The sequence below is a fragment of the Lepisosteus platostomus genome, chromosome 7 (assembly GCF_059453375.1).
Source record: "Lepisosteus platostomus isolate fLepPlt1 chromosome 7, fLepPlt1.hap1, whole genome shotgun sequence".
NCBI classification, from domain to species: Eukaryota; Metazoa; Chordata; class Actinopteri; order Semionotiformes; family Lepisosteidae; genus Lepisosteus; species Lepisosteus platostomus.
In genome coordinates, this window is record NC_142617.1 from 14411628 (window position 1) to 14432579 (window position 20952).

Here is a 20952-nt window from a genome sequence, read left to right on the forward strand (position 1 = left end):
GGTGGGATTTGAGTCCTCCAGGTCTACTGAAGAAAAAAAAGCCGCTTGTCAAAGCAAGTACAAAAAGGAGCTGCTTAAAAACGCCTTTTCGAAGAAATGTTTTGAGACGAGATGGACAAATAGGAAGGAATTCAGAATATATACGGTAATATACTGTACCCCTTTTGCGTACTGAACAATGTGCTGCTTTTCAAGAGGTACTGTGTGTCAGTCTGTCACCGGCAATACGTATGCCAAAAATACGCAGATTAGCTGTTAATATACTGTATTTATACAAAATTGAAGAGCTAAACAATATCACACGTTAATGTATCTGAAATTAGATATACTTACATCTTTTATGCGTGCAGTTAGATGTATTTACACTATTTGAATGGTAGTCATCACAAAGCGAGTTGGTTTTCGAGAAAAACGAGTCGAAACAAATGCTTTTGTATCAGCGAATGATTGACGTGTTTCTTTTTTCTCTAGCATATTTTTATTGAACCGAAATAATCCAGATTTGTTACTCACACAAACGGTCATTGGATCCACAGTTTAACGAAGAAACAAAACCACCCATGATTATTATTTTACCTGACGCTTTATTCGGCGTGGAATGAGGTGGATTCTTTGTCTGGTACTACCAGTGTAGCTTTAACCAGTCACGGGAATTAATTGTGCGCTGATGTATTACACCAAGACGAAAATTCATTATCATACTAAAGTCAATTTATGTTTCTGTTTTTAAAAAAAGGCTAAAAATTTGCGTCTGTGTTATTTTGGGCTTGTAAAATCTGCTAGTGCTCTTATGGAAACGTACTATATACTGTATACACTGTAGACTTCCAGAGTACAGCTTTTTTTGGCCTGTTTAACACACCTGTTTACCTTCGATCACGGTAAAGCAATTCATTGTTTTGTTGATTAAGACAAGGTACTAATTTTAACATAAACGTGAAAAGTTATTATTGGTAAACTTTGGAGACACTCTAAATCAGTATTATTTCCATATGATAAACAGTACAAATAGCATGGCGTCATGGACAGATGTACAGTCAAAAGTATCAATCTTATTCTGTCCTACAGTACTGTACTGTATGTACGGTTTGTGTTGATAATGTACCAGTATGTGTAACCTGTGAATAAACAATGGGCAGTATTTTCATAGGCTCAACTACAGAAAATCTAAACACATTTTTTATCAGCTCAGTATTATGTTTTAAAATATCAGCAAAAGCCATAACAATAGCATTTGCTTGTATTTTAAAACACTATACAGTACTTACATATTGTACAGTATACAGTATAACTGTATATCCATGCTTTTGTAATTTGTCTTTGTGAACAATGAATCATTTGAAGCCTCAAATTTGTACCAGTATTTGTTAATGAGACAAACTTGTGGCAGTTTTTTATAAAAATACTCCCAAGGGCACTAATAATTGTTAGTACCGTAAACAAATAGTGTAAAGAGGCAGTGTGGAAAACCAATACATTTCTACATGAAATTGGCAAAAAAATGTGTTATTTCGGGACTTCAGCTGTAGATGTCACATGTAAAGAATATGATACTCCTGTCAACTGTTGTGGTCTACAGCAATATTTTACATTTTAAATTTATTTTTAAAAAATGGGACAATGTGCTAATTATTGACTATTAAGTATTGTTCCTTTCCTTCTGAGGAGTTACTGAATGCTAAGGTAACTTCTACAGCACCTTTATCTGTATGCTGTACTGTCTGCATGTCTGCCTTTTGACATCGGCAAAAAAAGCAATTTATAAGGCTCACAACTAAATATTTTATGACGCGCACCAGAAGGTCCGTATCATGTGCCATGTTTCTAGTAACACGAGTGTCCATTAAGATTAAAATATCAGTCCATTGACGGATACTTTTTTATTTTATAGACATAAATGTAATGTTGTAGAAAGATGCTAGATTGGATGTTCTGCTGTGAACAATCAGCAACATTTAAAAGTTATGTTCTTTGTCGTAAACCTTTTAGAGATTGTGTTTTTTATTCAGTAAGTAAAAGTGTAACAAGCGTCATAAATTGACTTACAGGTTGCAGGTCTAGAGAATCTGAAAATCTTTGACAATGCAATGGTAACATTTTATTTTGCTTCATTGTATAAAAATGCTGTTGTAGTTCACGTACAGTAGGTACAGTAGCTGTGTCAGCATTGCGTAGGATGCAAAGGAACAAGTAAAGGTTTATTCCAGGCTGTAAAAAGAAGATAACAATCACAACGTTTTGGCTGTGGAGCCTTTTTCAGGCCACACTCCCAAAGAAGGCTCCACAACCGAAACGTTGTGTTTCTTTTGTTCTCTTTCAGCATGGAATAAACCTTTACTTGTTCCTAAAAATGTTCCTAAAAATGCTGTAGTTTTCTAAATTGTGCTACGTATGCTGGCTGAAACTGAAATATATTTTTTCTGACAACAATTGACTGGTGGCCTCTTCACACAGGTGGCATGTCATTCATACTGTATGTTCTCCAGCTGTATTCATTTTTTGTCATACACCTTCCAGTGGTACATAGATATACAGTAGCTCTCCAGAATTCCATCTCTTTATCCTGTTTTTTTATCTACCGCCAACCCAGATCTCACAGATCTTTCTTGTTTCTTTCTTTTCTCCAACCCACCTCTTTTTCTCATATTCCTGCTTTCTCTCCTACAATCACACAAATAAGGCTCTGCAGCAGATATGTTTTACTCTTTGTTTATCACTTTTTAGTTGGAATTGGAATTGGCCTGTACTATACTTATTTGTTTGCAGATACTGTATATGGTCATTGCCGTTTTTTGAAAAAACCCATTTCGTATTGGTAGTTGGCAAACAGAAAAAAGTAAGTCATTTTTATCACACTTTCTTTTAGCTCTTTGCTGTGTTACAAGGACCACTCCATTTTGGTTTCTATGGCAACACATCCCACTACAACAGTGAGGCAATATGACATACAGTAACTGCTTTTTAAAACAATATCACAAGCTGGGAGTGCATTTCCAGCGTACAGATTTGCTGTGAAAGCTGATAGCAAATTACAGCAATCTTTTTCATTTAAAAAGTTATGTTATGTTTATATCAATATGTTTTTATTTTTGTGGGTTTGTATTTACTGTAAATAAAACAATTCAGTACTTCTGTATCTTATAGCAGACTTGAAATTGTTGGTGTTACTGCAGTTGGGTGAATCAACAATCTGAAAAAAACTGGGCCTAGCTGCAGTTAAATACAGTATGCTTTTCTATAACTTGCTAAATGTATGTTTATGTGTTGATCAATTCATCTTTCTTTATTGCTCTTATTTTTTACTCACAATGCCATATACATTTAGTTAGACTCGGGTATATAAAGAAATGGGACATTGTCCGAAGACCTTCACGCTATCAGCAGAGGGTTTTAAAGAAAGTTCTCTATTTTTTTATTCTACTTCAGGCAATGCTGAAAACAACAACTGCCTTTACCTGAGGTTCAGATACCACTCCTCACAAAGAAGAATACAGTATTCTTCCGTTTATTCATTAGGATAATAATTGGTCATTTGTGTTACTTGATACGGCCAACACCTAGACTGTATCCTTTGTTATTAGACTGCTCCTTTTGAAACTCTTAGATAATGCACACGATATTTAAGTTCAATGCTCTTATTATATTAGAGAGCATAATGGCTTTTCTGTAATTTAATATGTCTGATGCAACATCACCAGTGGAATGGACCGGTGCTCAGTGAGGCACATTTACATTAACCACATTTGTTTCTCTTTTGTGCTGGTAAGGTGATTTGGGAGGCTGATGCTATTTTAGAGCTGCACTGAGGACATTGAGCAATTAAAGACTTTGCTATGAACAACTGCCAGAGAAACATTATTCAGAGACCTTAGCACATGTACTGTATTAAGCCTCTCTCTGCTGGGGCTAACAAATCTTATTTATAAATGTTGTGTAAAATTTAATTTACTATCATTACAGTACATTATTCATTCATTCATGCAATGCTTTGTGTTAATTTTTTCTTTGTGTTACTTTTGCTGTTTGAGCTATGGGGATCCAGTTTAACCTAATAAAACCCATTACAAAAATCAGATATTTCCAAAGTCATCTTTTTCTAAAAAACAATAGATTGGTTTCATTAAGAAAGAAATAGCTTGAGCATCATTTTGGATAATTAATACACTTTAGAAGGTATAATAAACTTATTTACGAGGCTCCAGAAGAAAGGGTGTTAGTGTTAGTGTAATATTAAAAGCTCTGTCTTATTTGCATTTACGTGTAGGAGTTTATGCATCTTTAAAATTGTAAAATGCAAACAACAAAGCTACCATGTATTCCGGCAGCTGGTAAATTAATTTCATTACCAGGGACACTGTTTCTGATTAAGTATATTCTGTAAAAAATGCATCAATTCCAATGTCAAGCTTATTTCAGCTGTTTTGGGGAAAAAAAGGCTGCTTCATATTCCTTTGGCCTTCAGAATGACTCTCAGGGTAGAGTTTAGATTGAATGAGTTTCACCACTTGTGATAATGTAAAGACCTAGACTACGTTTGCCCACGCATTTTTGGCCCAGTGTCCTTTTTTTGTAATTGTTTCTGTACACATTTGCAGTGCTGTGTTTCTGTCAAACGCGTTGTTGGATGCTCCCTGCCGAAATGATGCTGTCATGTCCTGATGAAGGTCAGATTTATTCGCGTTGAGCAGATGGCTCAGCGGGGAGAGTTGAAGGGAAGTGCCCATATGGTAGGTGGGCTCCTGGAGCTCAGCTTGTCAGCAGCTGCGGTTTGCCTCAAGTGGAAGAAGTGAAAGGCCATTCTTGTTGAACGACTCGATTAGGACTTTAATTACAGTATGTCTGGAGTGGGACCAGAAACACTGCTGAACCAAAAACCGTACAAGCGAAGTGTTTACCATTGCCTGCAATCACTGCTATTTATTTTTTAGTATGTTTGCTGTAATTTGTCTTTCTTTCATACAGTTTGCTTCATTTACAGTGTCCGTGTTTTTCTGGGCCATAGTGGGAAAGATATGACGCGTTTGTAACAGCTGTGAACACACAGTAAAACCGGAGTTTTACTCCGATGATGTGGAAAACTACTGTAACTCAAGTCATTCACACCACTTTGTACTTGTCATACATAGCTTTTCTGCCCATGAATATAGATGTGAAACCCCACATCTTTCTAATATTCTCTGCTTTTTTGTCTGTCATTTTAAAACATTAAATGCGTAAAATATGGACTGTATGATGACGATGTCAAATTAACTTTAAATGAGCTTCACTAATATTAGAAACTTGTCAATTATTCAGCAGTCTTAGCTGTGCCTGTGTTAACCGACATACTGATCTTTACCATGGCAACAGCTTGCTGATTTTTTCTCTGCTTGGAGAGTTAGATGTTGGCCTTCTATTTGTAATAGCTTGCCTACCTTGTGAAGTCTGGAAGCCTAGTTTATTTTCTCTAATGTGATAGAAAAAGCCATTCTGCTCCACTTGGTTTTGGGCACAAAATGTGAGCAACACAAACACAGATAGGTAACATAAGAACCTTGTTAAATTTTCATAGGCCGCAGTGTGCTTTTTGACATTTACAGAAAGCATCTGAGAGGAAGGGTATAGTTGCTATTCACTACGACAGTGAGTTTCTTCACTTTGGAAATGACAGTGCGTTCACAAAGGAAGATAATTATAATATGAAAAAAGCAAGTGAAGGTTAAACAATTACCATAGCAACAAACCAGTGTCCCCTTCTTCTTCCACTTCATTAACTTAAGTAAAATTGGGTATCCTGCAGTTATGCAGTGTTATTTTCTGACTACAGTGAAAAAAATGATTTGATAGCATGTATGCGTAAACATGATATTGTGTGATTTGATACTTTGATATGGTGTACAGTACATGGGCTAAATGACTGTAGATCAGTACGTTTAGTTCTTAAGAAAAAGTACTGTATGTGAAACTTTGTCTTAAATGTAATTGAGGTCAATTTTATGATGGCCCCTTCTTTACTCTTTGTCTAAAGAGCTCAGCAGCTCAGAAGTTCAGCTTTTAGTTGATTTTCAGATTTCTATGGACAATTGCCAGAATTAAAGGGTAAAAAACCTGGTAAGTATTATTTCATACAATGAAGTTGTTTACATTCAAGTGAGAAAGCAACTTCTTATCCCACTAACCCTTCATCACAGTAACAAAAAAGGTTAATTAAAAGCTTCTATGGGTGATTTATTTAATATTATTCATATCAAATATTGATGTTTATTGATGCTAACATTACTGCAATATCTGAATGCCACTTTTTCTAAAGTGTACAGTATGTTGTATTTTTGTAGCCTGCATTGCTTTAATGAATGAGGATATTTGGTACAGAGCAGAAGCTAGATTCATAGAGCAGTGAAAAGAAAAAAAAAGTTTGGGAATACGGATTATCCTGTATCCACAATAAATATGAATCTAATGAGATCTTTAATTTTATGAAAGAATATTGCTATCCTCTATTATTCCAGAATTGTTTCAAGAATATGTTTGAAATTGTGCAGTTCAATCTAAAACCACCTCACTTTCTATTTAAGGGCATGAGACATATTTTGACAAATTCAATCCAATTGCTGCTTTCAGTGCTTTTTCTCTGGGAGAATTTTATGTTCTCCAATAAAAACAAAGAAAGGAAATTAATCCTAAAATTATATTGATGTTTGTCCCAGAGCACATTTTTAAAATATATTTGTCCATATTTGATTCTACCCACTGATATCCTCTGAATTTTCATGATTCTGAGGTCTGTGTTTTCCCACTAGCTAAACAGAGAATATAGTGCACACTCCATTGAAAATAATGTGGGCAGTTTTCCCACAGTGGTCCTAAAGAGAAAGTCGAGACCTTGGACTCAATGTGACATATTATACAATTTATGTTGTTGGAATATAAATGGAAAATAAGACTTCACATGGAAACACTGGAAGACCTGGATATAAAATTGTTTGGCCAAAGGTCAGTATGTCAAAAACTGGGATCTCATGGGATATTCTACAGTAGAAGAAGAGCAGCTGAAGAAGCCAGTGTGAAACTTTTAATGGTTGTTCCATATCATCACTGGTTTAGCTCAAGTGCTGAAAGGTACAGTATTAGTGCAGGTCGTACACTAACAATAAAAGCACGTTTTGCTTATTTTCTGTTGGTGGGTTTATGTTTGCAACAGGAGAAAACCTTATTAAGTTCAGAATACTTTATTGGCCATATACTGTACAATTTCTTCTATTAGGAATTTGACTTTTTTAATACCCCAACTTGCTCTCCATGAGACACAGACACACAGGGAGAGAAGCTTGGGGTCAGAGCGCAGGGTCAGCCATTTATACAGCACCCCTGGAGCAGATGGGGTTAAGGGCCTTGCTCAGGTGCCCAACAGAGTAGGATTCCTCTGCTGCCCACAGGATACGAACTGGAAACCTTCCAGCCACAGGCGCGGATTCTTAGCCACAGAGCCACCGCACCGCCCCGCACAAAATTGATTGTTTTGTTATTATAATTGGCATTAGGACAGATTGTGCTTCAAACAAAACTACCTGGATGGAATATTTATTTAATGGACAGAATCTCTTAATATTCATCTCTTACAGGGATATCAGGATTTCCTCAAATTTAATGCACTGAAATAATAAGTTGGTTGCTGACTGTACAAAATAATATGGCTAGTGCAAGTCTTTTATGCTGCAATTTAAGAGCTTCAATGTAGAAGTTAATGATCTTCACTTGTTTATATCATTAAAGAATATATAGTATAGGCTATATACAGTAGGCTCTATAGGCTCTGTTTAGCTAGTGGGAAAACACAGACCTTAGAATCATAAAAATTCAGAGGATATCAGTGGTTAGATTTAAATATGGACAAATGTATTTTAAAAATGTGCTCTGGGGCAAAACATTAATAAGATTAATCTTCAATAATATTTTAGGATTAATTTCTTTTCGTTGTTTTTATGGGAGAACATACAATTCTCCCAGAGAAAAAGCACTGAAAGCAGCAATTAGATGGAATTTGTCAAAATATGTCTCATCCCTTTAAATGGAAAATAGGGCTGTTTTGGATTGAACTGCACAACATCAAATATTTTCTGATTTTGAAATATGAATACAGTAGCCTATTACTGTATATAGACTATGTGTTTGCAAATTTAATTTAGATGACTCAGACCATAATTCAATACTTGCAGGATTTAAGCTACATTATACTTTACAGAGTCAACCTATAAATAAATCATGTTGTTCCAGTTCTTCTTTTCAAATAGAATGTCACATAGAACAAATACTGTAGTGTACCTAAATTGGATGCTCTGCTTTCCTGAATCTTGATCAGCTTGTTTGTCATTGAATTGTTAAACACTGAACAGGAGAAACCAATCTTTAGATGTTTGAACTATTGTCAGGGACCACAGCCTGGAGAGCTGTGCTAGAGAACAGTTCTTAAGTTTGTTAAAATCACTCATTTATTTGACAAAAGAAAACAGTTTCTGGGCTTAATCTTAAAGTTGACATTGCATGAATATGTTTTCTTTCACACATTTGTGAGACCTTGTTTTCTTTTCTGGCAGTGTTATGTTTCTTATTTGGAATCTATTCAGACCTTGAACATTAGAGGGAGCCAGTGTCTCAGAGTTGTTCACTGAAAGATGAAGAGATGAGGCCTTAACAATGGGTTAGACCTTCCTATTATAATCTGAGGCAATTAAAATAGGCTGCTGTGCCATAGATGGAACAATCAAATTATGAGGGACTCAAAGAGCACTTTAAAGGGTGATGGAACGGAGTGATTACGGTAGGCTGGATGATTCATACCAGAAATGAGGATCTGTGTGCTGAATAATGACTTTGTTAAGGGCTGTAGTGTGAATTAGGTTTTGCAGGTCGTAGATGCAGAAAATTCTGGGCACGTTTTGCACAGTACAGCAGCATAGTTGTTTACAGTGTGAGAGGACAACCTTTCTAAAATGTCTGAGGAGGGGGGGATACTACACTGATTTATCTGGTGCTGAGTAAATCACATTAATTTTACAAGAAATAATAGACCTTGTCCACTGTGCTGTGGGTTGTGGAAAATAAGCAAATATGTTTTCTCATAATTAATTTTCTAAAAAGTCAAAATTTTAAAATACAGCCAAAGTTATTGTTTGTTATTATATATTTTGTGGTATTATTATATGTGAGAGATTGTGCTTTATATTGAATTCTTGTTTTACTCTGCTAGGTTCACCTAGAAAATACTTATGAGTTAAACTATTCATTTAGATATTCAATATAGAATATAAATGTAACTAAATCAGATGCGTTAAAACCAGAAAAGCTGTCTTTATTATGAATGCTCATTAGTTTTACAATTTGAATATCCAATCACATTATTTTACCTATAGTTGTCTGAATTGGTGCCGAGATTATCTAAAAAGCAGTCAGATAAATTATTGTATTGAAATCAGTAGATGAAATGCCAACATCCTCTTCAGTTCCAATGTAATGGACTAATTAATTCCCCCTCTCTGTAAGTTTGTGACATGGCTGTTTCCTCCATTTCCAAGTTGGCCATAACTGCTTGTTTCTTGCAGTTATGAGGCAGTTACCCATTCTGACATTAGTTAGACTTCCTGCTTATTAGAAAACACAAGTATTGATAGGGAGAAGAAAAAGGGCAAGATGCTGCACATGATTTGTAGATATTCCATCTGAAGTATGAAGGCTTGTGTTGCAAGAGGAAATTAAAACTGATGACAAAAAGCATTTTTGAATGTCATCTCATTATTAACCAGAAAAATAACTTTGTTATTGCAATTGCTTGTGTTTACATCTGCAACAATATAATAGAGATATAGTTATTATAGTTTTAGGTAGGACCTGTATATACAGTACCTGTATATACTGTACAGTAGGTATACTACTGTTATACAGTTTATTAGTCTTAAAATGAGGCCTGATGTCTTTATTGATAACCACATTCTGCTCTCTGGCTATTTGTAAATAGGTAGGAATGCCCTTTTCCTTCCCTTAAAAAAGTAACTTCTTTGATCTTTCTCATGGCAGAAGCTGTGTTTATTTAAGATTTTCAGTTATTTGTAATTTTTCTGGCGAGTTGTGTACAGTATATGCTACATCTAACTGATCTCTCACATTGTCAGCTCTTTTCTTACTAAATCACCAGTATCATATTAGTAAAATTCCTTTAAAATAGGCTTTTGTATTGTTACACTCACAGTAATATGTACAGTTGTATAGATTTTTACATTGTTGCAGTTGTGGACTTTGATACATAATCTTGCTTATTAAAACCTGCAAAATCCCTTATTTCTAAGCAAGAACGGGACACTGGTAAATAAAATTAAAACATGAAATACCTATGTAAGTAAAAAGCAAATGAACAAACAAAGGTTCTGTACCTAAAGGACAGGAGAAGAACTGTGAATGCATGTTTAAAAAAAACTTTGAAGGTGTTTACAAAGCAGTTGAATCTTTGCTTTCATTTTTGCTCCTGGTGCAAAATGAAATAAAAATGGTCTGTTGCAATTCTGAGTAAATATAATGCACGGTTACAATACGAAACAATGAAGTGATCAACTGATCTTGTTGATCTTGTAACTGTCAGTGTTACAAGGGTTACAAGTGTGAGTTTGTTTGTGCAGAGGGGTGTGGTGCCTTGTAACAGGTACAGTACCAACCCATGATGTGTAAAAACACCATCCTCTGATCATACCAGAAGAAAGTAAGCAAGCAGTTAAGATGTCTACCTTGGGAAGGTGATTTTCAAAAGCAGTTAGAAGGTTCTGAATATGGCATAGTAAAAATATAAAACATATATATATAATGGACTGAGCAGGACTAGTAAAATAATAATAGTTAATTAGGTGACTGTCTGATCATTGCATTGAGATTATAGCTTTTTTTGACATGTCAGCTCACATGTATAGCAAACTTGTTCACTTGAGAGCAGTCAATGCTCTGTAGTTACCCAACAAGTTTAGATTGTTAGTGGTTGTGCAATTTATTCATTAGTGCATACTGCAGATCTGTTGTCAGTGGAAAAAGCCAGTGATTCCTAAGCTCTTTTCAGCTGTTTGTTTCCTGTTGTGGTCATGTTACACATACAGCTTATCTACAATATGCTAATAGTCTTGTCCCAGGCTACAAAGCTATAAGAGAATCTTGTATTGGTTATTGTGAAATCCCAAATTTAAGCTCTTTCTGTGTTTATGTTGTCTTCTGGGATTCAGCGTTACTTGTCTACAATTGCTGGGATATCAGTGTGGATGTTTTCTGAATTTAACATACTTTATGCTTGTGATATTTTATGTGTGTGGGGTTAAAGGCAGTGATAGTATGGAATATTTAGACCAGATTTGACCTCTTCAGATTGCATTCAAGAATAATACAGCAAACATCAAAGCTCTTCTGTTCTGATTTCAGAATCTAAATAGAAGTATGTAGTCTGAGAACCATCAGTGTCAGTACTTTTGGTCTGGCAATGTTTGGTACTGGTTCTAGTCTGTGCCAGTTTGAATGGGGATTCCAAACTGGGATATAAAAGGAGGAAAATAATGGCAACTACTGTACAGTGCTACTACAAAAAGAAGGTTTTACATGTATCTGCAGTCTAGGCAAAATGCCCTTTTCTCATTTGTCATATTTTATTTACATATTAAGTTCTTATCTATGGTAGATAACGAAGCTTAAATGTATACAATAGCATTTCAAACATCATAGTTCTGTGAATTGTGCTTAGATTTGAGAGAGTGGACTTTCTACTTGGCTCAAAATGTACAGTAGTGTTACAAAGGCATGCACTAGTCTACTGTCCTTTGAAATGAAATTTTCTTGGCAGTTTATTTGAATAAAGGCAGTCAACAGAGGTATAAAATAACCACAAAGAAACACTTAGGAATACATATGACAGTTCAACACAGGAGAGATTTCAAATTGGAAACAATGAAATAGCATGTCCAGTTGAGATCCCAGAGAGCTGATATTAATGTGGGTTCTTATTCCAACCTGGTTACTGGCTTAAGCAGAGCAATTTAACAGCTTCTTGCAGATCTTGTGTAGATATACCTGTAGGACCAGCATTGGAATACATAGTCAATACATTGAAACTGGGAACTGCTTGGTTTTTGTGATTCCTGTTGTTGTTGATCCTAACACTGTCAGATGCCATTTGTGAAGTGATATAAATGCCACAATGTATCATTAAAACTAAACACTGGTTGCAGAGAAAGCTCTGAAGGCTTGGTAATTCAAACTGCCATTTTGTAACACTGACAACTATTCTTCTTTATGATTTATCTCATTGTTGAAGTAGGAGTACACCCAGTGTTTCACAGTGAAGGCACCACATTGAGGACATAACAAGAGTGGATGGGTTGGAAAGGAGTAGACTATTTAAAATGAAGGGCAAAACCTGTGTCTGGCATGGTCAAAATTACACAATTTTACATTCCATTTCCGAGTGGTTTGTTTTCATTGAAGATTCCTTTCTCAAGCTCTTTTGAAATCAGCTTCAACATAACTCGGTTGTCCTTTAAGGCAATGAGAGTGACCCAGCAAAAGAGTCTGTCTGTTGTGATTTGTATCTCAGTTGCTCATTAAAGTTTAATCATGATTTCCTGTTTGGCGGATCAAAACTAGTGCAGAAAAGTGCTTAGCTTTTTCCTTTGTTGTTGTTGTTTTTTAGGGAGTGACCAGTCTGTCACTAGCCACAAATTGCGCAATTTAACATACTGTACAGCACACTAACCCTTAACTGTCCAAGATCCTACACCCTGCCAAGAAACAATGAGAGAACATATTTCTAAAAGGCTTAAAATGTACAAAATAAGAGAAAATATATTTTGTTTCTTAGGTCTTTGAATAATTTATAAAGTACAGGTTTCCATTTATTTATTTTTTTCTGTTCTGAGCTTTTTTTAAAAATATGAATTCTTTTATTTTAAGATCAGAGAGTACTATGCCCTGTAGCACATATCTCAGAATGTGTCTCCCTTGGTTCTGTTTGCAGTGGTTGCCTCACTATTAGACTTAGACGATCGCCTGTATGTGAGATTATTATGTCATTGCATTGTGATTTTTACAAAGCGAATGGGGACAATGGAGCAAATGAAAAAAAAATGTATGTGTGTGTATGTTGGGGGATTAACGGAGAATTAGAGTGCGGGTAAATGACAATCTGGCATTCATCCTTGACACAAGTCATGCTTTTGAAAGGTCAAGCTCAGGAAGGCTCAGGCAGTTCCATACAAAAGAATGGGAGGATTTAATGCATGAGCACTGATTGTCCTCAGTAATGTTTTCCCCAGTAAAGATTAGAAGTGTCTTCCTCGGTAGGCACGCTGGATTGCCTTGTGTGGAACTCTGCAGCAAATTGCAGCGTTTGTCTGTTTTGCTGCCTTTCTGCTCTACTCTCTCCAGCCTGCTGAAAGGAGGAGGGGCCGCTCAGTAATCCTACACCTGCCCAGTTCACGCATGTTACTGTAACTTGCTAAACTGCCCTGACAAGTGCGGTGGTTTAAACATACCAACAGGAGCAAACTCCAGACACTCACATTGCATCTGCCTGCTGGAGAGCTTCACAGGGCTGTGGGGCCGGACAGAAAGTGAAACAAAAAAAACCCACCAAATCTGCCTCGATGCAGCAGCATAAGACAACTTGAGACTGGAATGCTTTGTGCCATTTCAAAATGTCTTTCGAGGAGAACAATTTGGACATTGCTGAGGCTGATGGGGAGCAGAACGGGGAACAAGATGGTATCGTCTTGGCTCAGATGGCCAATTTACCTGAGGGGATGCTCGCAGGGAACGATTTTAGAGGAATAGTCAGGAGGATGCGCTCTAAGAAAAGGCCTTCCATTCTTGAAGGTAGGAAAAGTTGCTTGATTTGGAGGGGGGGTTGATGTACAGTAGTTTGGCAGAATCTCTGCGCTAAGAACTGAAGTTGATTCAAAGTGAAACATTCTGTGCTTGACGTGAATCTTAGCAGCTTAGCTCTAGACTGGAATCAGCCTTCTCTTAGACATTTTAGCTTCTCTCATTTTATAAAAGGTGTCAAATATTTTTCGTTCCCACCAAACTTATTTTCTTAATTTCTTAGTTTCTGACATGCCACAGCATCTGGCTACACATGGTGGGCTAACGTCCCTCACAAATGGCTGTTGGCCTGAAAGTCACCAGTTTTCATTTTACTGCTTAATTCTACAATCTTATTGATTGTATTGAGGTGGATGGTGGAATTTTGGAGTCATCCTAAACTTAAACAGTGTGTAATGTTTTAGAGTTAATATAATACTGACCTCTAAATCAAGTAATACAGTGTAGCTCTGGAGTAGCCGGAGGTGTAGCAGTGATTATCTTGCTCATTACTCCAAGGAATCAGGTTAGTGCTAGTTCCAGCTAGACTTTAGCTAGTATTTCAGTTTGCTAAAGGCTTACAGTGGTAGGTAAACATGTAAAAATGAAAGATACATAAAGATAAACCTAAAGGAGACCACCTTTAATGTCCTGTCATACTGTACAACACTGTCTTTTCTTTTCTCTTCATAAATGAACTGGTTTGCAGTTCATTTTGCTGGTATTTTTCCCTTGACTTCTCTGTAGCTACCCCGCAATTCACAAACTATTTGCAGCCTCAGCTCTATTTGTGCCAATGCCAGGTGCAACATATCAGATGGTACCATGGTCATAAGCATGAAAGGGTTTCACTGAAGCGTCCAGCACATTTTTTTTTTCGTTTCAGCCTTCAGATGCTCTTCATATTTAAGCTTGAGCACTGCAAGCCATAAAGATAACTGTGAGAGTGCTCTGAGCTTCAAGCTGATGTTTTGCAGGGATGGAAACCATTGCTATAGAGTTCTGGGGACATGCTTCAAATTCCTTCCCTTCATCAGAGCTTGAAAATGTTTGTAATAAGCAGTTAATTTAACCATTTAATTCTTCTCCTTATGTTCCTGTCTTTAAAAAACTGAGATCCTTTAAAAAGAAAGGACTGCACGCATCCACATTTCCAGTCCTTTCCATCTGTAGAGTGGTTGATTAAATAATGGGTGAAAAAAATTGTGTGCCTGTTTATTGCTTCTGTTACTGTACTTAAAACAGTGCTCAAGTATAGAGTATAGAAGTGTTCTGTCTCTTGGTGTGATTCAGTTATTTTCATTCTGTTCATTGTAAATGATAAAACAACAAACTATTGTTATTCTAAATGTTGTTGGTACTGTATATTCAAACGTACACACTGCAAAAGTGCGGATATAAGCCTCTCAAACAAAATATCTCATGGGGATATCTGCCACTACAGCAAGTTTGGAACAACAAAGGCTCTTTCTTTCTGAAATCTTAAGGAGACTATTGGGTAAAAAATCTGATATTTAGTTTTGTCACAATGATAAGGCTGACAGGAAAGCAAAAGTTTATTTTCTCATGTTAACAAATCATTAATGATCGGGAATAGAAAGGGCATGTTTCAGCTTCCATGACTTTTTTTTACTGTTGGTAACCGGCGTTCATGTGCAGACTCGATTTGCAATTTGTTGTGTTCTTCCAGCCAGGTTTTAACAGCTGGCATCTGCACTCCTTTTACAACACATTAGGAATTCTGGAAGATTCCTGCAAAGATTATTCATGCACAACTGGCATTGCGGGAAAAGCTTTTCAAGAAGCAGGATAGGCAACAGTACGTCTGAACATAGCAACAAGTGCAGCACGGCCTTTGCATTCAAATTCAGTATACCTCAGTGGGCAGTGGAGAGCAACATTTTAAGTGTATAAAAGAAAAATAGTTTGAAAAAGCTATACATTTTATGCATTTCCACATCCAGGATGCCGCAGTGAATTACTGAAATAAACAGTAAAGCACCCCTGCAGTCAAAGCCACTTGAATTTCTTCCTGGGAGAAGTCATGCCACTGAGTGACTTGAAATGCTGAGTAATTAGAATAATGTCTCACCATGGCCAATGGAATTTTTTTGTGTGGTTTAGTCTCTAATAAATAAGAAAGCCTCATGCGCTTATGTTTTGTAATGTGGACTGCTAAGGGCGTTTTCTGCAGCTGCCCTGGACACAGATGCAGAGTTTCACACCAAACTGCAGATAAGCCAAGACAGCTGTAATATTTCTAAACTTACATTTTCTTTCGACATTTAATATCAGTCTGCTCCAGATTTAGGCCAAAGGACAGAACAATTAAATAAGCCGTTAACCCTCCTCAGTCTTTGTCTGACTAAGACTCATCGTTTGCTTCCACAGACCAATTTCATTTTTTCATTTATACAGTACCTGTTTCATTGGACCTTGTTTATATGAAAACTACAGAATCATATATAGTGTGACATTGTTATGTTAAGATATTAAGACTTTTTGATGGTTTTAAATTTGAATTTCCTCAGCACACTGTGAAGTATTTCAATTTTTTTGCAAACCAGATCATTTACAAATGTCATTTCATTTCTCCAAACGTCTGCAAGATTTAGATTTTTTGTAGAGATGATAACCTGTTGTTATTTTTTCAGTTAAGTTTTATTGAGTTTTGGAATTATGTAAACCAAGAACTGTGTACGTTTTTAGTTGATTCCGTAGTTGTCCTGAGAAGTCCTGTACTACTTCTTGAAAACTAGGTCATTTTTCTTCCCAGAAGAGCACTGTGACTTAGTGAATCTCAGTGTTTGGATTGGATGCTGGGTTTTGTGTTTGTTTCATTGTGATTTGGATGTTAGCAGTATACAGTATAACAAAAATAAAAAAAACAACTGTTCGACTATTAATGCTAATCACATTACACACAGCCTCTGGCTTTTTTCTGCTTTATAGTCTGCTTAATATGTCATGCTTTAGATGAGTGTTGGATAATCAAATCATATTTGTCTGTTGCCTGACACAAATCTAAAAAAGTAGGTGCAACAGAAATATCCTTCGGTTTCAGCTTTTATAAATTTGGTTTGACGGCATAGCATCTATGTACTGAAAGTGAAAAATGTTCACATTTATGCTGCTGTTTCTGCTGTGCTAGAAAGTAATACAGTGAGAATCTATTGATGTGAACAATAGTACAAAAAGGATTAAAATTGCATTTAGCTTAAGACATTTAAAATGCATCCGTATAAAAAGCATCCTTTAGTTCATTACTGGGAGAAAAGGCAGATGCTTTCTGCCCACCTTATTGACGGGATACATTACATCATGTGCTGGGAAACAGTCACATCATTTTATAGTAAACACACAGTTTTATAAAATTGTAAAGCTTCTGATGGTCCTATCAGTCAAGTAGATCTTCCTTTATATAAAATGCAACATATATTGCAGTGCCTGTACTGTGATTGAATTCAACAAAATGTTCTCATCTAATTTAAAGGATTAAAAGGTTTTGCCCATAGAAGCTTTGCATCTGTAAAATTATAATATTGATATAAAAGCATACAGTATGTTTTATTAATCCAGCTTTGATGCTTTGCAATGTTAATATAGTAATATCACATTTTTTCCAGAACATTCATCTTGTTTACTTGTGTAAACTCTCCAAATACTGAAGGGGAGATCACAAGACCTGTGATACAGGTTCTCCAGATTTTTTCTTTCCTTTGTCATTAAACCCAGTAGAAAGCAAGAAGAGGCAAGGCATGTCTGCCTTTAACACCTAATTATTTAAGGGGTTTATTTAACAGTGTAATAGGCCAAGCCAGTGCAGCGGATACAAGATTTATTATATAAAAGGAAATTAATAAATTCATAACTAGGTGTTTGTACCACTCTGCTGATTTTTGGATACCTTTTTTTTTCATTTATAAGTCTCTTAGGGTGCTCTGTAGCCCCTAAGATAAGCTTGTCTCCTAGTTTTTAAATAATGTCTGACTGTGAGGCAGAGCGTATCTTTTGCAATCTGCAGTTCAGTTTGGTGGCAGTGTTACTGATTTGCAGCTACATCTCATCCAGTCAGTCGTCCAATAAGAGAGGCATTAATCCCGACGCCCTGTTTAAATTCCACGGTGGTGCCTGCATTATCTGAATTTCCCTTTGGTTGAATTGGTGAAGTCATTTCCTATTTCTGCGCCTGATCCGCTGTGTGGTGGGGCTGCTGCGTCGCCAGGTGTGTGCTGGTGATGAATGAAGTGAGTCACCTCTTATGCTGTATGTGAAACACAAGCTGCACAAGCTGCACAATTACAGACGCAAACAATTGCTGCTAATCATTAACTCGTTTTTAGCATAAGTAGTGCGCTCCTAACTCGTAATTCTATTTTTGGAATGAGCTTTTCCTCTGTTTCTGCATCCAATTACATATAGTCTTGGCTTCTAATAATATTTTTCTGTATTATACCTTGCCAGAGAAAGCTTGTTTTGTCATTTTTAAACACCCAGTCTTCGGGTTTTTTTTATTTTATGGAACTACATGTTTTCTGAGTTGGGATGTTAAGGAGTGATGTGTTGGTGCTGGGAGGACTGGTGCTTAGCACTGCTGCCTCGTAACTCTTTGACCCTGGGTTTGTTTCCATCTCTGGAACACCTTATGTGTGGAATTTACATGATCTTCCCCCTGTTGGGTTTTCGCCAGGTGTTCTGGCTTCCTTCCACCTTTCAAAGCCAGACTGGGTAGGTTAATCTCTCCCTGTGTACTTATGTGTGTACCCAGGGATGGACTTGTATCCTGGCTTACAGTACGTGCTTCCGTGTTACCCTGACACTTACTAGAAACAGGAGGTTTTCTAATAAAGAACGGATGGGTGATACAGTACAGTACCTTCACAGAATCAGCTGTTCTCTGGGTGTGATGTTTATTTTGCCTTTATCAATGCAAACTAGTCTCCTGTGGATATGTACTGTATGGACTACTACCTGGAATAGCAGCTTTGCCTAAATATAGCTGTTGTCTTGAAAGCTCTTGCATGTTCAGGGTCCAAAGGTCAGCTATGGACTAGCTGGAGAAAATGCAGGGCAAGTGTAGATCATTTGGACTGCCCCCTGGTGAGAGTGGAATTCCTGCCTTGTTGGTCACATGGTTGAGACTTTAGCTTTCTGACCTGCTGCTTGTGTGTGCCTGATTGTAATGGTTCCTAATGGCCTGCTGGAGAACTATAGCTTTGCTATCTCTGTGTACAAGAGTCCCCCAGATCACCGTTAACAAACTATCGAATTGCAGGTAGTTAATGAATTTGGGTTAATGCAGAAGTCAAGGCAATTGAGTGAAGAAGAAGAATCTTTGTCAGCTCTTTGATACTTTTGATGAGACACATTTTCATGGGAAAGTATGTACTGGATATACAGTAATACACACACTATATGTACAATACAACAGTATACCCAGCTAGTGAATAGAACGAAATGTCTTAAAGGTTAACTGCAATGCTATTTGTATATTTTGGGGTTAAAAAGAATCAACATTGGTAAGTTCATTTCAAGCCACAATGAAGTTAAATGTACATAGTAACTTGTAAAACCTCCGATTTACATCACATAATAGGTGAAATTTATTTATATTGCACAGCGCCATATTGTGCGATTCAGATCGAGGCAACAAAACTTCCGGTGACGTGTTGCAGCCTTATTACATTGTAAACAAGCAAACTTGTGAATATATCTCTTTTAATCCAATAGAAATAAAGCTCTTAACTTTCAGATTTTAAGTGTTTAGCCAACAAATAATACTTGTTTACTCTGCATGTGGATCGCTTTGGAACATTTCTGCGGTGAAACGTCTGTTGCACAACCTGTACTTATCCTCTCGTTCATCTCATTACTCCAGTCATTAAGGTGACTAGTGAACAGGAAGGGCTGCGTCTTGTCGCAGTTAGTGGGAAGTCTCGCTCTCGCCCATGGGAAGACCAAGGTTTTGCGAAAACATGGCCCCTGTACAGTACTTTCACAAAGTTCACAATTTTATGCTTAATTTTACAATTGTCATTTTCTTGTACCGTCAATGAATTTATTTTGGTACCAAGATTTAATAACCGGTCTGACAAATTGGGACTGCAGTTCCCCTTTGAACAGTTTTAACTGTAGTGCAATGCTGGCATCTTCTAAAAATGATCTGGGGACGTTTTCGCAGTAAGTGCATTTGTTTCTTATGTGGTACAAGTGGATTCATTCAATAAAACAGAAATGCAAGCTTAAATTCTGGAGAAAAAGACTGCAGTTTTAGTAACAGAATATGACTGCAAGAACTCTGTAGCCTTTGTCTGGAGACTTTTCAATCAGAGAGAAAACACAGGGTTTTTGCTGGACCAATACTTTATGCAGCCGCTTGAGTGATTCTGATATCTCTATTGCAGCAGATCCAAATGCCACTGCAAAGCTGGTGTCAGCTGCTTTCTGTCTGTTGCGTACAGTGATGCAGTCCAGGGCACCCAGTTTCAAATGCAAGAAAAACGTAATTGCTCCCTGAGCATATTAGATATAAAGCACTATCTCAACAACTGCTTCATGTTGGTACACATTAAATGTATTATATCAGCCAAGAAATGTGAGCTGGGAGCATTGTCCTATGTAACATAAATATATGTACAGTATATGTGTTTTAGGTTAGTTGTATATTCTTCTTTACATTTTGATTTTGGCAGGAATGCTGATTTTGGTTTATCTCTGATGAGGGATTTAAACATGGCATCCCGATGATCCAGTATATAAATGTGAACCCTGTGTGGTATTTTACTGCTGTCAGGCTGGCAGTTCTTTAGTGCAGTTTGGCTGTATTGTGATCAGATAACTGTAGCAGAGTTCTATCCTTTGATTTCTCAAGAGCATTTAATCACTTTTCATCACTGCCTTTCACACCACATTGTGGGGCCTATATTTTCCTAGCCTGCATGTGCAATAGGTGTGTCTTCTAAAAGACTAGCAGAATAAAATGCTTCGGGGAAGTAATGGAGCACCTTTGTGAGCAGAGACAGCTCATTAAAGCTGTGTGTCAGCTTTGGGGGTAAAATCTCTAATTTGTTTGCTTCACTGAGAAAAGGCTTTCTA

At 36.7% G+C, this 20952-nt stretch overlaps 1 protein-coding gene across 6 annotated transcripts in view; it reads left to right on the forward strand.

The window, feature by feature from the left end:
- The window catches only part of LOC148658349 (protein furry homolog), a 112704-nt gene continuing 91752 nt past the window's right edge, over positions 1 to 20952 (forward strand). For 2 of the 6 annotated variants that reach the window (XM_088639407.1, XM_088639409.1), the window contains exon 1: positions 13493 to 13869. In XM_088639407.1, the coding sequence (XP_088495533.1) occupies positions 13692 to 13869 (178 nt within the window). In that variant the 5' untranslated portion in view covers positions 13493 to 13691. Of the gene's footprint in view, positions 146 to 13489; positions 13870 to 20952 lie in introns of those variants that run through there. The other 4 variants (XM_088639410.1, XM_088639408.1, XM_088639414.1 and 1 more) reach the window with 3 other exon arrangements.